This window comes from Bombina bombina, chromosome 6 (genome assembly GCF_027579735.1).
Source record: "Bombina bombina isolate aBomBom1 chromosome 6, aBomBom1.pri, whole genome shotgun sequence".
Lineage (NCBI taxonomy): Eukaryota > Metazoa > Chordata > Amphibia > Anura > Bombinatoridae > Bombina > Bombina bombina.
In genome coordinates this window covers 800,652,993-800,671,391 of record NC_069504.1, presented here as the reverse complement: position 1 = coordinate 800,671,391, position 18,399 = coordinate 800,652,993, and the positions used below count along the sequence as shown (strand labels likewise).

Sequence of the window (18,399 nt, the reverse complement as noted above, 5' to 3'; positions counted from 1 at the left end):
CTGGTTAAAAATGTGGTGTAAAAATGAGGGGGCTGACTTTTCACTTGGGTACAATTTTTTGGGTGCAGGTGTGTTGGGGGAGAGGATGGTATCACGCTTAGAGAATCTTTTAAACTAGGAAAATGGGGGAGGGTCAGTCCAAGCATAATAGAACAGCCTAGAATATCTCAAGGAAGGGATGACGGAAGGGTACCAGTGTTAATTTTGACGGCAAACTTCGATTTAGTCTTAATTTTAGTCTTTTGATTAAAATGCCATTTTAGTTTGTCGTATTTAAGTCATCTGAATTGTTTTAGTTAAAGGGACAGTTACCCAAAAATGTTCTTCTCTTTAAATTGTTCCCAATTATTCATTTTACCTGCTGGAGTGTTTTAAATTGTTTACAAGTAGCTCCTTTGCCCATAAATTGGCATTTGAAATAGCTGATTTAGCCTGTGGTATCCCCACCTATACTGAAAGTTTCTATACTGGAGTATATTCTATTGAATAACCTAAGTAAACACAGCCAGCAGAAGAGATTACACTCTCAGTGGGGGGCATGACAGTTAAGTAATAAAATAATTTTCCATTGTTTTCTCTAACTATTGAGCTTTGGTTTTTCTAGACAAATATTAGATAAGGAAGCAAGTCTGTGTACATAAAAGTGATAACAAATTGAGATCTGATATTACCTGAAGCTCAACCCATTGTAATAGGCTGTGGTTTAAAAGCACAAAACCAGCTACTTCATATACACAAATCGAAAAATGCAATTTCTCATACATTTTATACTCTGCAGCTGGTATAACAAGTCATTGAAAATATATTCATATAAAAACAATTTTACAGTGTACTGTCTCTTTAAAGTGTAATGCATTATTTAAGCATTTCTCTATAATTTGCAAACTGATTATATACTCCAGGAGTAAACATAACACCTGTTATTATTTATGGTATTATGGTTTAAACATGCAATACAGACACAGATTTAGCCGTTGTTATATATAACGTCTTTATTAAACTTAAAATTAAATAAAACCAAGTTTCATAAACAAACAGAAGTGCAACTTTAAAATATAAAAAAACAAAACTGTAAACTGTATTGGCTGTAACACCACTGCACATATTACCCAATATAAAAACTTTAACCGTTAATAATTGAAACAACAAAACGTTTCTGCAGCTAGCACAGGCAGATCATAACTTAAACCCATACTTGTGGGTTATTCTTATTTCTATAGGAAGAATCAATTGATTGTTCAGATTCTAAAAATTTTTGGCAACGATATTAGCACTGCTATAGAACTTTCAAACTCATTATTAACCTGTTTTTATTTATGGTATTAAAGTTTGAACATGCAATACAGATTTAACTGTTGTGGTATATCACATGTCTTTATCTTAAAATTAAATAAAACCAAGTTTCGTGAATAAACAAGATTTTTTTTTTACAAAAGAGCAGTAATTAAATATGGATTGGTTATAACACATTGTATAAAGTGTTAATTTTGACAGCAAATTTTGATTTAGTTTGTCAGTCTTTTGACTAAAATGTCATTTTGTTATAGTTTTAGTCATAGTCTTTTGACTAAAATGCCATTTTAGTTTGTCGTATTTTAGTCCTCAGAATTTCTTTAGTTTTATGCTCATTTTAGTCTAGTTTCAGTCGATGAAATTAACACTGAAGGGTACACTTAGGAAATGTCACATTAGAAAGTTTGGAGGAAAGCGTAAGAAGTAGCAGCACAAAGCACATGAAAATTAAATGTATGACCGCAAATGCAAGAAGCATAACGTTTAAAATGGGGGAGCTGACGCTCTTAGTTGCAGAAGAGGACTATGATATTATCAGTATAACTGAAACTTGGTGGGATGATTCACATGACTGGGCAGTTAACTTAGAGGGTTATACTTTATTTAGGAGGTACAGGAATAATAGAGTGGAGCAATTTGCATGTTTATTAAACCTGACCTTAAACAGACAATAAGGAAAGATATTTGATGATGATACAGGTGATAATGTAGAAACCCTGTGGGCTGAAATAAAGAGTGGGGGGGGGGGGAATCCTAAAAAAATATTACTAGGAACATGATTACAAGCCCCCCAACGTTAGTGACATGGAGGAAACTCAACTACTAATGCAAATGGTAAAGGCTGCTAATAATACCAGTGCTGTAATTATGGGAGATTTTAACTACCCTGACATAAACTGGGCCAATGAAACTAGTAATACAGCTAAGGGAGATAGATTTCTCCAACATAGGTGTGTCCGGTCCACGGCGTCATCCTTACTTGTGGGATATTCTCTTCCCCAACAGGAAATGGCAAAGAGCCCAGCAAAGCTGGTCACATGATCCCTCCTAGGCTCCGCCTTCCCCAGTCATTCTCTTTGCCGTTGTACAGGCAACATCTCCACGGAGATGGCTTAGAGTTTTTTGGTTTTTAAATGTAGTTTTTATTCTTCAATCAAGAGTTTGTTATTTTAAAATAGTGCTGGTATGTACTATTTACTCTGAAACAGGAAAGAGATGAAGATTTCTGTTTGTAAGAGGAAAATGATTTTAGCAACCGTTACTAAAATCGATGGCTGTTTCCACACAGGACTGTTGAGAGGAATTAACTTCAGTTGGGGGAAACAGTGAGCAGACTTTGGCTGCTTGAGGTATGACACATTTCTAACAAGACTCGGTAATGCTGGAAGCTGTCATTTTCCCTATGGGAACCGGTAAGCCATTTTCTTAGTTTAAGTAAAAGAATAAAGGGCTTCATTAGGGCTTAAAAAACTGGTAGACATTTTTCTGGGCTAAAACGATTACTTTACTAAGTATATTTGGCAGATTATTACTTTTAATAGTTGTTAAATCTTGGGGATTGTTTTAATAAAAACGGCAGGCACTGTATTGGACACCTTTTTCACTGGGGGCCTTTTCTAGTCATAGACAGAGCCTCATTTTCGCGCCTCTAATGCGCAGTTGTTTTTGGAAAGCATGGCATGCAGATGCATGTGTGAGGAGCTAAGAACCACTGAAAAAGCTTATAGAAGGCATCATTTGGTATCGTATTCCCCTCTGGGCTTGGTTGGGTCTCAGCAAAGCAGATACCTGGGACTGTATAGGGGTTAAATGTAAAAACGGCTCCGGTTCCGTTATTTTAAGGGTTAAAGCTTTCAAATTTGGTGTGCAATACTTTTAAGGCTTTAAGTTACTGTGGTGAAATTTTGGTGAAATTTGAACAATTCCTTCATACTTTTTCACATATTCAGTAATAAAGTGTGTTCAGTTTGAAATTTAAAGGGACAGTAACGGTTTTATTATAAAACGTTTTTTGTGCTTTGTTGACAAGTTTAAGCCTGTTTAACATGTCTGAACCATCAGATAACGATGTTCTATATGTATGAAAGCCAATGTGTCTCTCCATTTAAATATGTGATATATTTGTGTCATAATGTCCAAACAAAGTAGGGATAATAATGCCATAGATATGATATTGCCCAAGATGATTCCTCTAATGAGGGGAGTAAGCATGGTACTGCATCATCCCCTTCTGTGTCTACACCAGTTTTGCCCACACAAGAGGCCCCTAGTACATCTAGTGCGCCAATACTTATTACCATACAACAATTAATGGCTGTAATGGATAATTCTATTGCATGCATTTTTTCCAAAATGCCTACTTATCAGAGAAAGCGTGATTGCTCTGTTTTAAACACTGAAGAGCAAGAGGACGCTGATGATATCTGTTCTGACATACCCTCACACCTATCTGAAGGGGCCAGGAGGGAGGTTTTGTCTGAGGGAGAAATTTCAGATTCAGGGAAAATTTCTCAACAAGCAGAACCTGATATTGTAACTTTTAAATTTAAATTTCAACATCTCCACGCACTACTTAAGGAGGTATTATCTACTCTGGATGATTGTGACAATTTGGTCATTCCAGAGAAATTAGGTAAGATGGACAAGTTCCTAGAGGTTCCGGTGCCCCCCGATGTTTTTCCTATACCCAAGCGGGTGGCGGACATAGTAAATAAGGAGTGGGAAAGGCCCGGCATACCTTTTGTCCTCCCCCTATATTTAAGAAATTAGTTCCTATAGTCGACCCCAGAAAGGACTTATAGCATACAGTCCCCAAGGTCGAGGGGGCGGTTTCTACTCTAAACAAACGCACTTCTATTCCTATAGAAGATAGTTGTGCTTTCAAGATCCTATGGATTAAAGGTTAGAGGGTTTGCTTAAAAAGATGTTTGTTCAGCAAGGTTACCTTCTACAACCAATTTCATGCATTGTTCCTGTCACTACAGCTGCGTGTTTCTAGTTCGAAGAACTAGAAAAGTCGCTCAATAAAGAATCTTCGTACGAGGAGGTTTTGGACAGAGTTCAAGCTCTTAAATTGGCTAACTCTTTTTTATTTTAGATGCCGCTTTGCAATTAGCTAGATTAGCGGCGAATAATTCAGGGTTTGCTATCGTGGCGCGCAGAGCGCTTTTGCTTAACATCCCTTTCAAGGGTAAAACACTGTTTGGCCCTGACTTGAAAGAGATTATTTCAGACATCACTGGGGGAAAGGGCCACGCCCTTCCTCTGGATAGGTCTTTTAAGGCTAAAAAGAAGCCAAATTTTCGTCCCTTTCGCAGAAACGGACCAGCCTCAAATTCTACACCCTCTAAGCAAGAGGGTAATACTTCTCAAACCAAGCCAGCCTGGAGGCCGATGCAAGGCTGGAACAAGGGTAAGCAGGCCAAGTCACCTGCCACTGCTACCAAAACAGCATGAAGTGTTGGCCCCCGATCTGGGAAGGATCTGGTGGGGGGCAGACTTTCTCTCTTTGCTCAGGCTGGGGCAAGAGATGTTCAGGATCCTTGGGCGCTAGAAATAGTTTCTCAAGGTTATCTCCTGGAATTCAGGGAACTACCCCCAAGGGGAAGGTTCCACGGGTCTCAATTATCTTCGAACAGGCATTCTTACACTGTGTAGAAGACCTGTTAAGCATGGGAGTGATTCATCCTGTTCCATTAGGAGAACAAGGGATGGGTTTTTACTCCAACCTGTTCATAATTCCCAAAAAAGAGGGAACATTCAGACCTCTTTTAGATCACAAGTTTCTAAGGGTTTCATCATTCAAAATGGAAACCATTCGAACGATCCTTCCTACCATCCAGGAAGGTCAATTCATGACCACGGTGGACTTAAAGGATGCGTACCTACGTATTCCTATCCACAAGGAACATTTTCGGTTCCTAAGGTTCGTCTTTCTGGACAAGCATTACCTGTGGCACTTCCATTCGGATTAGCCACTGCTCCAAGGATTTTCACAAGGGTACTAGGGTCCCTTCTAGCGGTGCTAAGACCAAGGGGCATTGCAGTAGTACCTTACGTGGACGACATTCTGATTCAAGTGTCGTCTCTGTCAAAAGCAAGGGCTCATACGGACATTGTCCTAGCCTTTCTCAGATCTCACAGGTGGAAAGTGAACATAGAAAAAAGTTCTCTGTCCCCGTCAACAAGAGTTCCCTTCTTGGGAACAATAATAGTTTCCTTAGAAATGAAGGTTTTTCTGACAGAGGCCAGAAAATCAAAACTTCTAAGCTCTTGTCAGGTACTTCATTCTGTTCTTCTTCCTTCCATAGCGCAGTCCATGGAAGTAATAGGTTTGATGGTTGCGGCAATGGACATAGTTCCTTTTGCACGAATTCATCTAAGACCATTGCACCTGTGCATGCTCAGACAGTGGAATGGGGATTATACAGACTTGTCTCCGACGATACAAGTAGATCAAATACCCAGAGATTCACTCCGTTGGTGGCTGACCCTGGACAACCTGTCACAGGGAATGAGCTTCCGCAGACCAGAATAGGTCATTGTCACGACCGACGCCAGTCTGGTGGGCTGGGGCGCGGTCTGGGAACCCCTGAAAACTCAGGGTCTATGGTTTCGGGAAGACTCTCTTCTCCCGATAAACATAATGGAACTGAGAGCGATATTCAATGCTCTCAAGGCTTGGCCTCGACTAGCAAAGGCCAAATTCATATATCAACCATCAGGGGGTAACAAGGAGTTCCCTGGCGATGGAGGAGCATCCGGGGGAGTGGGAACTCCATCTGGAAATCTTTGCCCAAATAACTCAATTATGGGGCATTCCAGACATGGTTCTGATGGCCTCTCGTCAGAACTTCATGGTCCCTTGTTACGGGTCCAAATCCAGGGATCCCAAGGCGACTCTATTGGATACAATAGTAGCACCTTGGATCTTCAACCTAGCTTATGTATTCCCACCGTTTCCTCTCATTCCCAGGCTGGTAGCCAGGATCAATCTGGAGAGGGCTTCGGTGACCTTGATAGTTCCTGTGTGGCCACGCAGGACTTGGTATGCAGACCTGGTGAATGTGTCATCGGCTCCACCATGGAAGCTACCTTTGAGACAGGACCTTCTTATTCAGGGTCCATTCGAACATCCGAATCTGGTTTTCCTCCAACTGACTGCTTGGAGTTTGAACGCTTGATTTTATCAAAGCGTGGGTTTTCAGATTCTGTAATAGATACTCTTATTCAGGCTAGAAAGCCTGTAACTAGAAAAATTTACCATAATATATGGAAAAAATATATCTGTTGGTGTGAATCTAAAGGATTCCCATGGAACAAGATAAAAATTCCTAAGATTCTTTCCTTTCTACAAGAAGGTTTGGAGAAAGGATTTTCGGCGAGTTCTCTGAAGGGACAGATCTCTGCTTTATCTGTTTTACTTCACAAAAGGCTGGCAGCTGTGCCAGACGTTTAAGCGTTTGTTCAGGCTCTGGTTAGAATCAAGCCTGTTTACAGACCTTTGACTCTTCCCTGGAGTCTTAATCTAGTTCTTTCAGTTTTTCAAGGGGTTCCGTTTGAACCCTTACATTCCGTAGATATTAAGTTATTATCTTGGAAAGTTTTGTTTTAGGTTGCAATTTCTTCCGCTAGAAGAGTTTCTGAGTTATCTGCTCTGCAGTGTTCTCCGCCCTATCTGGTCCATGCAGATAAGGTGGTTTTTAGGTACTGAGCCTGGTTTTCTTCCGAAGGTTGTTTCCAACAAAAATATTAACCAGGAGATAGTTGTACCTTCTTTGTGTCCGAATCCAGTTTCATAGAAGGAACGTTTGTTACACAATTTGGACGTTGTCTGTGCTCTAAAATTCTATTTAGATGCTACAAAGGATTTCAATCCAACATCTTCCTTGTTTGTTGTTTATTCTGGTAAAAGGAGAGGTCAAAAAGCAACTTCTACCTCTCTATCTTTTTGGCTTAAAAGCATCATCAGATTGGCTTATGAGACTGCCGGACGGCAGCCTCCTGAAAGAATCACAGCTCATTCCACTAGGGCCGTGGCTTCCACATGGGCCTTTAAGAACGAGGCTTCTGTTGATCAGATATGTATTACAAATTTGATACTTTTGCTTCTTCTGAGGCTATTTTTTGGGAGAAAGGTTTTGCAAACCGTGGTGCCTTCCATCTAGGTGACCTGATTTGCTCCCTCCCATCATCCGTGTCCTAAAGCTTTGGTATTGGTTCCCACAAGTAAGGATGACGCCGTGGACCGGACACACCTATGTTGGAGAAAACAGAATTTATGTTTACCTGATAAATTACTTTCTCCAACGGTGTGTCCGGTCCACGGCCCGCCCTGGTTTTTTAATCAGGTCTGTTGATTTATTTTCTTTAACTACAGTCACCACGGTATCATATGATTTCTCCTATGCAAATATTCCTCCTTTACGTCGGTCGAATGACTGGGGAAGGCGGAGCCTAGGAGGGATCATGTGACCAGCTTTGCTGGGCTCTTTGCCATTTCCTGTTGGGGAAGAGAATATCCCACAAGTAAGGATGACGCCGTGGACCGGACACACCGTTGGAGAAAGTAATTTATCAGGTAAACATAAATTCTGTTTTTTAAATGTTTTCATGAAAAACTTCTTGTCACAAATAATTGAGGAGCCAACTAGGAACAAAGCTATATTGGATTTAGTGCTAACAAACGATACAGGTATAATAGCAAACATAGAAGTCAAAGAACATTTGGGTAACAGTGATCATAACATGGTCACATTTGAAATAACTTTCCATAAGCAGTGTTTTAATGGTTCAACTAAGACTTAATTTTAAGAGAGCAAAATTCAATGATTTAAGGAAATCGGTAAATAACATACATTGGGACAAAGTATTCTCTAATACAGAGGATAAATGGATAACATTTAAAACTTTGTTAAATAAATATACACTTTAACACATACCACATGGTTATAAAAGCATAATTAATAAATCCAAGCCAATGTAGCTAAATAAAAACGTGTTAAGAGAAATTAGGAAAAACATAGGGCATTTAAATTATTCAAGAAATATAGTACAGACTCAACATACCAAATATATATTTATATTTAGCCAAAAATGAAAGATTAATTGCAAAGGATTCTAAGTCAAACCCTAAAAGGGTTTTAAAGTACATAAATGGCAAAAATCTGAGGACAATATAGGTACATTAAAATGTGTGAAGGGTAGCATGAGTAACAGTGTCAGGGAGAAGGCTGAGGTACTAAACCAGTTCTTTTCTTCAGTATACACAAGAGAGGAACCAATGGGAGATACTTTAAAACAAACTAGAACATACAAGCCCATACCATTAATTTGGTTATCTCTAGAGGATATTAGGAAAAAAAAATGTTTAATATTAATGTAAATAAAAGGGTTCTACAGGAACTTAGCACTGTTATAGACAAACCTCTACTCTTAATTTTTAAATACTCAATATCCTCAGGCATAGTACCCCAGGAATGGCATAAAGCTGATGTGGTGCCACTTTTTAAAAAGGGAAGCAGTGCTGATCCAGGAAGCTATAGACCAGTTAGTCTGACATCAATAGTGGGGAAGATACTTGAAGGGATTATACTTGAAAGTTTGCATTCAAATCAGCATGGTTTTATGAGAAATAGATAATGTCAAACTAATCTAATTAGATTATACGAAGAAGTAAAAATATAGATAAAGGGGAATAAGTTGATGTGATATACATAGATTTTGCAAAGGTGTTTGATACAGTGCCACATGAGAGATTAATGTACAAAATGAAGGGACTGGGAATAGCTGAAAATATTAGCTCATGGATAAATAACTGGGTAAAAGACAGGGAACAGCGAGTAGTAGTAAGCAGATAATACTTAGATTGGAGAAAGGTAATCATTGGAGTCCCCCAGGGATCAGTACTGGGCCATGGGCGCCAAAACCGCCTCTGGGAACCTAACCATGGGTCCCACCCGCCATGACATGCTTTTAACGGTTCGCGGACAGAATGCGTGAGTAGAATCGGACACATTTGGCCACGGCTGGACATTTGTCTGTTGGATTATTATTATAATTTTGGTTGGACAAATATCCGTTGGATAACAGTCTGGCCACGGTTTTAATCAGGTAGTCAGGTGAGGTAGTACAATGTGCTGGGGGTTTGGGACTCCAGAATTTTAGGCACATGCAGGGCTGGCAATTTTGGGTCCAGGGGAAAAGTATTACCCAGTAGCCCAGGTACAGCAATATCACACCTTTTAAATTTTATAGTTACAATTTAAAACAAACAAGGCAATGAAATTCCCTAAGCTACGTATCTATCTCCCATGGATCTCTGTCACATTGGAATCAGTTAGCAAATCCATCTGTAAGGAATACATTGCAAGCCTTATTATATTCATATTTCTAGATAATTGTACTCCCTATACGTAAGTTATTATTAGGACAAATCAACTGTTCCTGTTAAGCACCTCACCTCCCTTTCCCGCCGGTACTTATTGCTTGCGGGTCATACTCCTACTCCCTTTACCCACATCGCCTATAGCTGGTATTCCCCAGGAGAGGGGCACATACAGAAGCCCTCTGCACCCCATATATATTTCCCCCCTTACGCATAACTTTGTCAGGAGTTACCCTTACTCGCTCTATACACAAAACCCTAGAGACCCAAAGTTTTACCAGACAGACACCCTAACTGGCTCCCCCCCCTCCCTTTTTTCATTTGGAACGTCTCTCACCCGCTGAACTTCCCTTCCCCAAAAACCCATGATGCTAATCCCCCATTTTGCCCCACTTAGTTCAGAACAGATGAACTATTCTAGGGTTTCCACTGCAATCGGGGGACCATTCTTACCCTTACTAAGTGAAAAGTTAAAAAACGAGGTTTCATTTTGTTATGTTCCAGCCACCCATTTTTGTCATACACTAATTTCTTTTCTGGTTAACCCTATATATCATACACTTTATGATCAAAATCTCAGACATAGTGTTATTGCCTGTGTCAGTAGCTGCTACTCTCTCTATTGAACATGCTATATTGTATAATAAGTCTTCATCCGTTTGTTTATAGCACCACTGCAGTTTAGACATGATGCTTATAATTGCAATATTTGTATTTCAATGTCTTAGCTCAAGTCTATATCTTGTATGAGAATTTTATAATCGCACTTATCAACTTTGATATGTGCCTGGACATATTTTCTGTTTTGATGTTATTACTTATTACCTCAATAAAAATGATTATATAAAATAAAACGAACAAGGCAGTTTAAAATAACATTTTATATATCCACAGCATATATCACCAATCAAGTGCCACATTGCAAAAGGTCTGCACAGACATATTTTACTTGCATTCATAAGTGGCTTCAAAATATTCTCTGTTCTGAAGGGTTATTGAAAAAAAATTTTTTTCATGTATCCGCTTCTGGATAGTTGTTGAGCAGTGCCAGTGAACTGAAAGAGCATTTTTTTTTCATAGAGCAGATTATATTTCAGTTGATACTATCAACATTTATTTTGACAGAATTCTCCTTTAGTATATAGAGATGTGAAGATGTGTTTTGGTAATGAGTATAAGTAAATCTTAGAGATATGAAACCCAAACTTTTTCTTTCATGATTTAGAAGGAGAATGCAAGTCTAAACAACTTTCAAATTTACTTATATTATTAAATTTGCTTCATTCTCTTGGTATCCTTAGCTGAAAAGCATATCTAGATAGGCTCAGTAGCTGCTGATTGGTGGCTGCTCACAGATGTCTCGTGTGATTAGCTCATCCCTGCTATTTCTTCAAGAAAGGATATCTAAGGAATGAAGCAAATTAGATAATAGAAGTAAATTGAAATGTTGTTTACAATGGTATTCTCTATCTAAATCACAAAAGAAATGTTTTGGGTTTAATGTCCCTTTAAGTAAGCACTAAAAGGGATAGTAAACACCAAAAATGTTATTGTTTAAAAAGATAGATAATCCCTTTATTTACCATTCCCCAGTTTTGCATAACCAACACTGTTATAGAAATATACTTTCTTTCATGTAATTGGCAAGAGTCCATGAGCTAGTGACGTATGGGATATACAATCCTACCAGGAGGGGTAAAGTTTCCCAAACCTCAAAATGCCTATAAATACACCCCTCACCACACCCACAATTCAGTTGTGAATTGTAACAACATTAATAGGGAAATTGTTGTCCCCTCTTTATGTCCTAATCCTAAGAATTCTTTGGAGAGATCCTTGCATTCTCTGGATTTTGTAAGAGCTTTGAAATATTATGTTGAAGCTACTAAAGATTTCAGGAAGACTTCTAGTCTATTTGTTGTCTTTTCCGGTTCTAGGAAAGGTGAGAAAGCATCTGCCATTTCCTTGGCAACTTGGTTAAAGCTTTTGATTTATTTGGAGTCGGGTCAGGCTCCGCCTCAGAGAATCACAGCTCATTCTACTAGATCATTCTCCACTTCGTGGGCTTTTAAGAATGAAGCTTCAGTTGATCAGATTTGCAAAGCAGCAACTTGGTCTTCTTTGCATACATTTACTAAATTCTACCGTTTTTATGTATTTGCCTCTTCGGAAGCAGTTTTTGGTAGAAAGGTTCTTCAGGCAGCTGTTTCAGTTTGATTCCTCTGCTTATGTCTTAAGTTTTTTCTTTTCAATTATGAGAAAAACTTATTTTTTTGGCTGTAGATTTATTTTTTTTGAGCGGAAAATGTTTGTTTTTATTTTATCCCTCCCTCTCTAGTGACTCTTCTGTGGAGTTCCACATCTTGGGTATTACTATCCCATACGTCACTAGCTCATGGACTCTTGCCAATTACTTGAAAGAAAACATAATTTATGTAAGAACTTACCTGATAATTTTATTTCTTTCATATTGGCAAGAGTCCATGAGACCCACCCCTTTTATGGTGGTTATATTTTTTTGTATAAAGCACACTTATATTTCCAGTTCCTTTTTTGATGCTTTTTACTCCTTTTTCTATCACCCCACTACTTGGCTATTCGTTAAACTGAATTGTGGGGGTGGTGAGGGGTGTATTACAGGCATTTTGAGGTTTGGGAAACTTTGCCCCTCCTGGTAGGATTGTATATCCCATACATCACTAGCTCATGGACTCTTGCCAATATGAAAAATATTAATTTATCAGCTAAGTTCTTACATAAATTGTTTTTTACCTCTGTAATTACCTTGTATCTAAGCTTCTGCAGACTGCCTTCTTATCTCAGATTTTTTGATAGACTTGCTTTTCAGGCAAATAATGCTGACTCTTAAATAACTCCACGTGAGTGAGCACAATGTAATTGATATGAAACACATGAACTAACGCCCTCTAGCTGTGAAAAACTGTCAAATGCATTCAGTTAAGAGGCAGCCTTCAAGGGCTTAGAAATTAGCACATGAGCCTACCTAGGTTTAGAATTGAACTAAGAATACCAAGAGAACAAAGCGAATTTGATAAGAGTAAATTGAGAAGTTGTTTAAAATTCCATGCCCTATCTGAATCGTGAAAGTTTAATTTTGACTTTACTATCCCTTTAAAGTGATTGTAACGTTTAATAAATTAAAGCCCAGTATCTAAAAATTATTTTAAAAACGTGGGCACTTTAATTCATTACACTTTACAATGGTGCTTCTTATTTAAAATACTTACCATTTTGTTATGGTTAACATACCGCCGACCCTCCGCCTGCATCACCTTCTGTATTTAGCAGGCATAATACCGAACAAATGGTTGTGAAAACATTTACATTGTTTTCATTACAGAGACATACCCCCTGAAAATCATTGAGTGCATTTTATTCATCTCCTTTGCTTTGAACAGTCAAGAAGAGATATAAATGAGCTCCTGCACTGATCAATTCATTGCAGTTTAGCATGTTTTGTGGTCAAAAGTCTGATCCTTGCCTGGTGCACTCAGCTTCTTTAAAGGGCCACTAAACCCAAAATCTTTCTTTCATGATTCAGATAGAACATACAAATTTAAACAACATTACATTTTACTTCTATTATTTATTTTGCTTCATTTTTTAGATATCCTTATTTTAAGAAAAAGCAATGCACATGGGTGAGCCAATCACATGAGGGTTCTATGTGCAGCAACCAATCAGCAGCTACTGAGCATATCTAGATATGCTTTTCAGCAAAGAATATCAAGAGAATAACACAAATTAGATAATAGAAGTAAATTAGAAAGATGTTTAAAAATGCATTATCTTTCTAAATCATGAAAGAAAAAATGTGGGTGTCATGTCCCTTTAAGTGCAGTGGAAAAAAAATTGTTTTCAAATATATAAATTATATGTAAAGTGGGCAAACAATTATAGTAGGTTACACTTTTTTTCTTTTTAATGTATAGTTAAACATTTTATGGAAGTTATATCTTGTGTTTAATCTTCTTTTAAAGGGCAGTCTACTCCAAAATGTGTATTGTTTTTAAAAGATAGATAATCCCTTTATTACCCATTCCCCAGTTTTGCATAACCAACACAGTTATATTAATATACTCTTTACCTCTGTGATTACCTAGTATCTAAGCCTCTGCAGACTGCTCCCTTATCTCAGTGCTATCTACAGACTTGTATTTTAGCCAGTTAGAACTTACTCATGAATAACTCCACAAGAGTGAGCACACTTTTTATCTATATGGCACACACAAACTAGCAGTGTCTTGCTTTGAAAAGCTATAAAAATGCATTGCGATTAAATGGGGTCTGTAGTGGTTTCAGTGGTGGCAGAAATTTAGAGGTTTAAAGGTTATAAAGTATATTAATATAACAATGTTGGTTGTGCAAAGCTGGGGAATGGGTAGTAAAGGCGTTGTCTATTTATTTTTATTTTTTTATATATTTTGGAGTAGACTGTCCCTTTTAACTATGGTAACTTCAGTGCAGGTATTTAATTTATCATACTGCAGTGCCACCCTGAGGCGAGTTGGGATAATGTGAGAACATTACTTTTTGTGCAATAACATGTAAGGTGCAACATAACAAAAGGTATTTAGAATAGTACTGAGTTAATAAGATATAAAGTGTACCATGCCTGCAGAAGAGATATAGTAATCTGGTTTGTTAGCACAAAAGTCTTGGTTAGTAATACCATGTCACTCATTATGAATATAATACCGCAAACTACACTGCATATATTGCTTATCTGTGCTGGTCCAGTAACACCCTTTATTTTTGTAATGCTCTGCTCCGTTTTAGATCAGCACTCATGTAAGTGAAAAGGATCTACAAATTCAGCCTCTCCTGGGGGATTATTCTGGATTCACTGAGATGCAGACTGATCAAGGGAGATTTGGCCATATTATAGAGGTGTATGGCTTCTCATCAAAGCTCCGCACTGAGGATCTTATGGCTCCATTTGAGGAGTACAGGTACTGTAAAATAAATGATGAGAGAGGGAAATATTAGGAAGATATATTTTTATTTTTTTATGGTACAAGGAAGAATGTTCAAGTCATATAAACTGTGTATATGGATTGTATAAAACTTGTATTAGATTGGCACAATGCAACCATATTATGAGTCAGGAGATGTATGTTAATATTTATTAAATAGTGTCCCAAAATAAGTAATTTCACAGCTTGTGTTGACAAGTATCTCAGACAATGGCTTGTCTTACCTGTAATCATGTATGCAAATTATTTAAATATGATCTGTTCAATGGAAATTGTTGAAAATGAATACACACATATCATACACTAGTGGGAGCTAGCTGCTGATTGGTGCCTGCACACATTTGTCTCTTGTGATTGGCTAACGTGATGAGTTCAGCTAGCTGCCAGTGTTCCTTCAGCAAAGGATAACAAGAGAATGAAGCAAATTTGATAATAGCAGTAAATTGGAAAGTTGATTAACATGGTATGTTCTGTCTGAATCACAATAAGATTTTGGGTTTTCCTCTCCGATTAAAGTTACTTATGGGTATGAGAAATGCTGCTGTATGTAATATTATATTATAAACATAATCAATGAGGGCAGTTTTATTGGCTGCAGCTGAATTGTTTACAGTGTTTGGGGTTAGATTGGCATTACAAAAGCTTTTAAATGTCGTGAAGATTATATTGAGAAATAGGTCACTGGTTGAGGCTATATTAGGAAGTAATTTATAGGAAGAGGGTATATGATGCAATAGGAGTAATTACAATAAAGATGGTGTGATGCAATGTGGGGAATGATAACGGCATTCTCCCCAGGACCTTTTTAATGGGTGCTCCACCTGGCTAAAATTTTTGACAATTATTAAGCTTAAACAAGCTATTATTATTTTTATGTGTATTGCACAAATAATTATTAAATTCATTTATGTTAAATTATGCAATTATTTTGTACATTGAATAGCAGAAAATGTAAAAATATTAGAAAGTATAACACCAGGGCTCGACAAACCTGGTGAGCCACTGGCTCCTAAATATTTTAACTTTGGCTCCTAACTTCTTGGGTTATTCTCCATATATCTATATACAAATACCACTGTCTGGCTCCTAAATATTGTTATTGGCTCCTAAATATTGTTACTGGCTCCTAAAAAGATTTGTCTACCCCTGCGTTACGCTGCCCCCATCCTGCTATTTTATAATGTTAAGCTACAACCATACAACATAGGCACTAGACAGGGGAGGCTTCTGGTGTATAAATGATGTCCACACTTACACACTGTAGGATTACAAGCTCACCTGCAGCTTAAAATAGGGCAGAAAAGCTTTAGTAACTTCTTCCCAGAAGAAAAGATCTAAAAACTTAAGTAACAAGTGCAAATAAGTCTTAAAGGGACGTGAAACCCAAAATGTTTATTTCATGATTCAGACAGAACATGTGATTTTAAACAACTTTCCAATTTACTTCTATTATCTAATTTGATTCATTCTCTTGGCATCCTTAGTTGAAAAGCATATCTAGGTAGGCTCAGGAGCAGCAATGCATTACTGGGTGCTAGCTGCTGATTGGTGGCTGCACATATATGCCTCCAGTCATTGGTGCACTACATGTGTTCTGCTAGCTCCCAGCAGTGCATTGTTGCTCCTTCAACAAAAGATACCAAGATAGTCAAGCAAATTTAATAATAGAACTAAATTGTAAAGTTGTTAAAAATCACATGCTGTATCTGAATCAGGAAAGAAAAACTGGGTTTCATGTCCCTTTAAAGGGACACTAAAGTGAAAATTAAACTCTGATCACAGAGCGTGTGATTATAAACAGCTTTCCAATTTACTTCAATTATCAAATTTGCTTCACTATCTTGGAATCCTTTGCAATCAATTTTAAAATACTTTCCAATTTACTCCTGTTATCAAATTGTGCAGTAGTTTTATATGCACACTTTGTGAGGCACCAACTCATACTGAGTATGTGCAGGAGTCTGTAATTGGCTGATGGCTGTCACATGACAGTGGGCAGGAAAAGAAAAGCCATTTTTGAAATACACAGAAAATATCTACTGGTAATTTGAAATTCAGAGTAAGTGATACTGGATTGTCCTTTATTGGGCATTTGTGGATAATTCAGTTCTATTGTATTTAATGGTTCCTTAAGAAATAAATGGAAAAATAGGGAGAGTTACAGATTATAAAAGGAATTAATTAGAACGTTATGTTTAAGCTATATGGAGCAATAGACGTTCATTGTTAAGATTGATTATATAGGGCTTTTAAACCGTTTCCCATACTACTGCTAAATTATTTTGAGTGACGTAGTAAAATTATATGCTATAGCGAGACTATCTGGGATAAGAGATTGTTTAAATGATTCTTGGTTTTCTTCCTTTCGTCCTTTGTTTCCTGCAGAGAGAGAGGTTTCCGTCTGGAGTGGGTTGATCAGACTCATGCACTAGGAATATTCTCCAGCCCCGAGGATGGTAATTTTGGATTTCTGTGATCTTTATAACTTTAATTGCAAGTATCGTATATGCGGAAACTTCCTTTACATAAGAAGAAAATGAGGGCACTTCTGTCTCTTCACAGGGTACAATAACCAAAGATAAACAATGTGTTTCTGGGAGTAATTACCATCTATTTACTTCAAGGGTTGCATAACTTCTACACAGTTACAAACCTAATCTTCCTCTAGCAAATAATGGAAACAATGCATCTACTTGCCCCATAAAATAAGTAGTATTTTAATATGGTTAATAATTCTAGCTTAGATGAAAGACGCTCAACCGTGTTTTCCGAAAAAATGTAAATGGATGGTAATATAACTCAGAATGGTTGTTAAAAAAAAAAAAAAAATTAAAACAAAAAATAGCTGTCTATCTCTTTTGCAATCCATAATGAAAGCTTTTGCCAGGCTGATCAGCCTTACACATCGCTCCTCATCTGAACACCTCTCTGGATTCATCTAACCTCCAGAATAGAACACAAAATTATGACTAACATTCAGGGCTCTCAATGACACTGTGCCCCTATATCTTAGACCTAGTCTCCAGATAAGGAAAAACAACAAGGAAGAGGCGCCAATGGTGCAGATCAATTGTGGTTTTTATGGTGTGCCGATATTATATGAACACAGGGTACTCACATATGATAAAGGCAATCAATTATGCCAGTAGGAGCGGGCTGGATTTCATCAGCAATCCAGCTAGCTGATCGTGGGGGCAGCTCTCTAACGACATCCAATAGGAGACAATCTATAAATAAAAGCAATAGATAGAGGCGCCAATGGTGCAGATCAATGGTGATTCGGTAACACTTATAGCCAGTGATATACAGGGTACTCACATGTGTTGAAGGCAATCAGTTATGCCTGTAGAGACAGGCTGGATTTTAACAGCAATCCACCTGGCTGATCCAAGGTACAATGGCAATGTGTGGGTGTCAAAACATTAATACTCTAGAAGTAGCATAGCAATATACCATACACAGCACTCATGCCTGAGGAAACAGTATATCTGAGAAACGCGTCGCATTGTTTCTCCACTAGCCCTATTTAATCTGGCACTGAGATGAGTGGTAAACTTTTTTATATTTTTTAATAAATATGTTTTTATGTAAATCCACTCTGAGTGCTGTGTATGGTATATTGCTATGCTACTTCTAGAGTATTAATGTTTTGACACCCACACATTGCCATTGTACCTTGGATCAGCCAGCTGGATTGCTGTTAAAATCCAGCCTGTCTCTATA

General features: G+C 37.7%; 1 protein-coding gene across 1 annotated transcript in view; it reads left to right on the top strand.

Annotated features, from left to right (window-relative positions):
* Positions 1 to 18,399, top strand: part of R3HCC1 (R3H domain and coiled-coil containing 1) — an 86,094-nt gene that overhangs the window by 24,083 nt on the left and 43,612 nt on the right. Inside the window, exons 5-6 of the mRNA XM_053718126.1 lie at positions 14,480 to 14,652; positions 17,062 to 17,132. Of these exons, the coding sequence (XP_053574101.1) occupies positions 14,480 to 14,652; positions 17,062 to 17,132 (244 nt within the window). The remainder of the gene's footprint in view (positions 1 to 14,479; positions 14,653 to 17,061; positions 17,133 to 18,399) is intronic.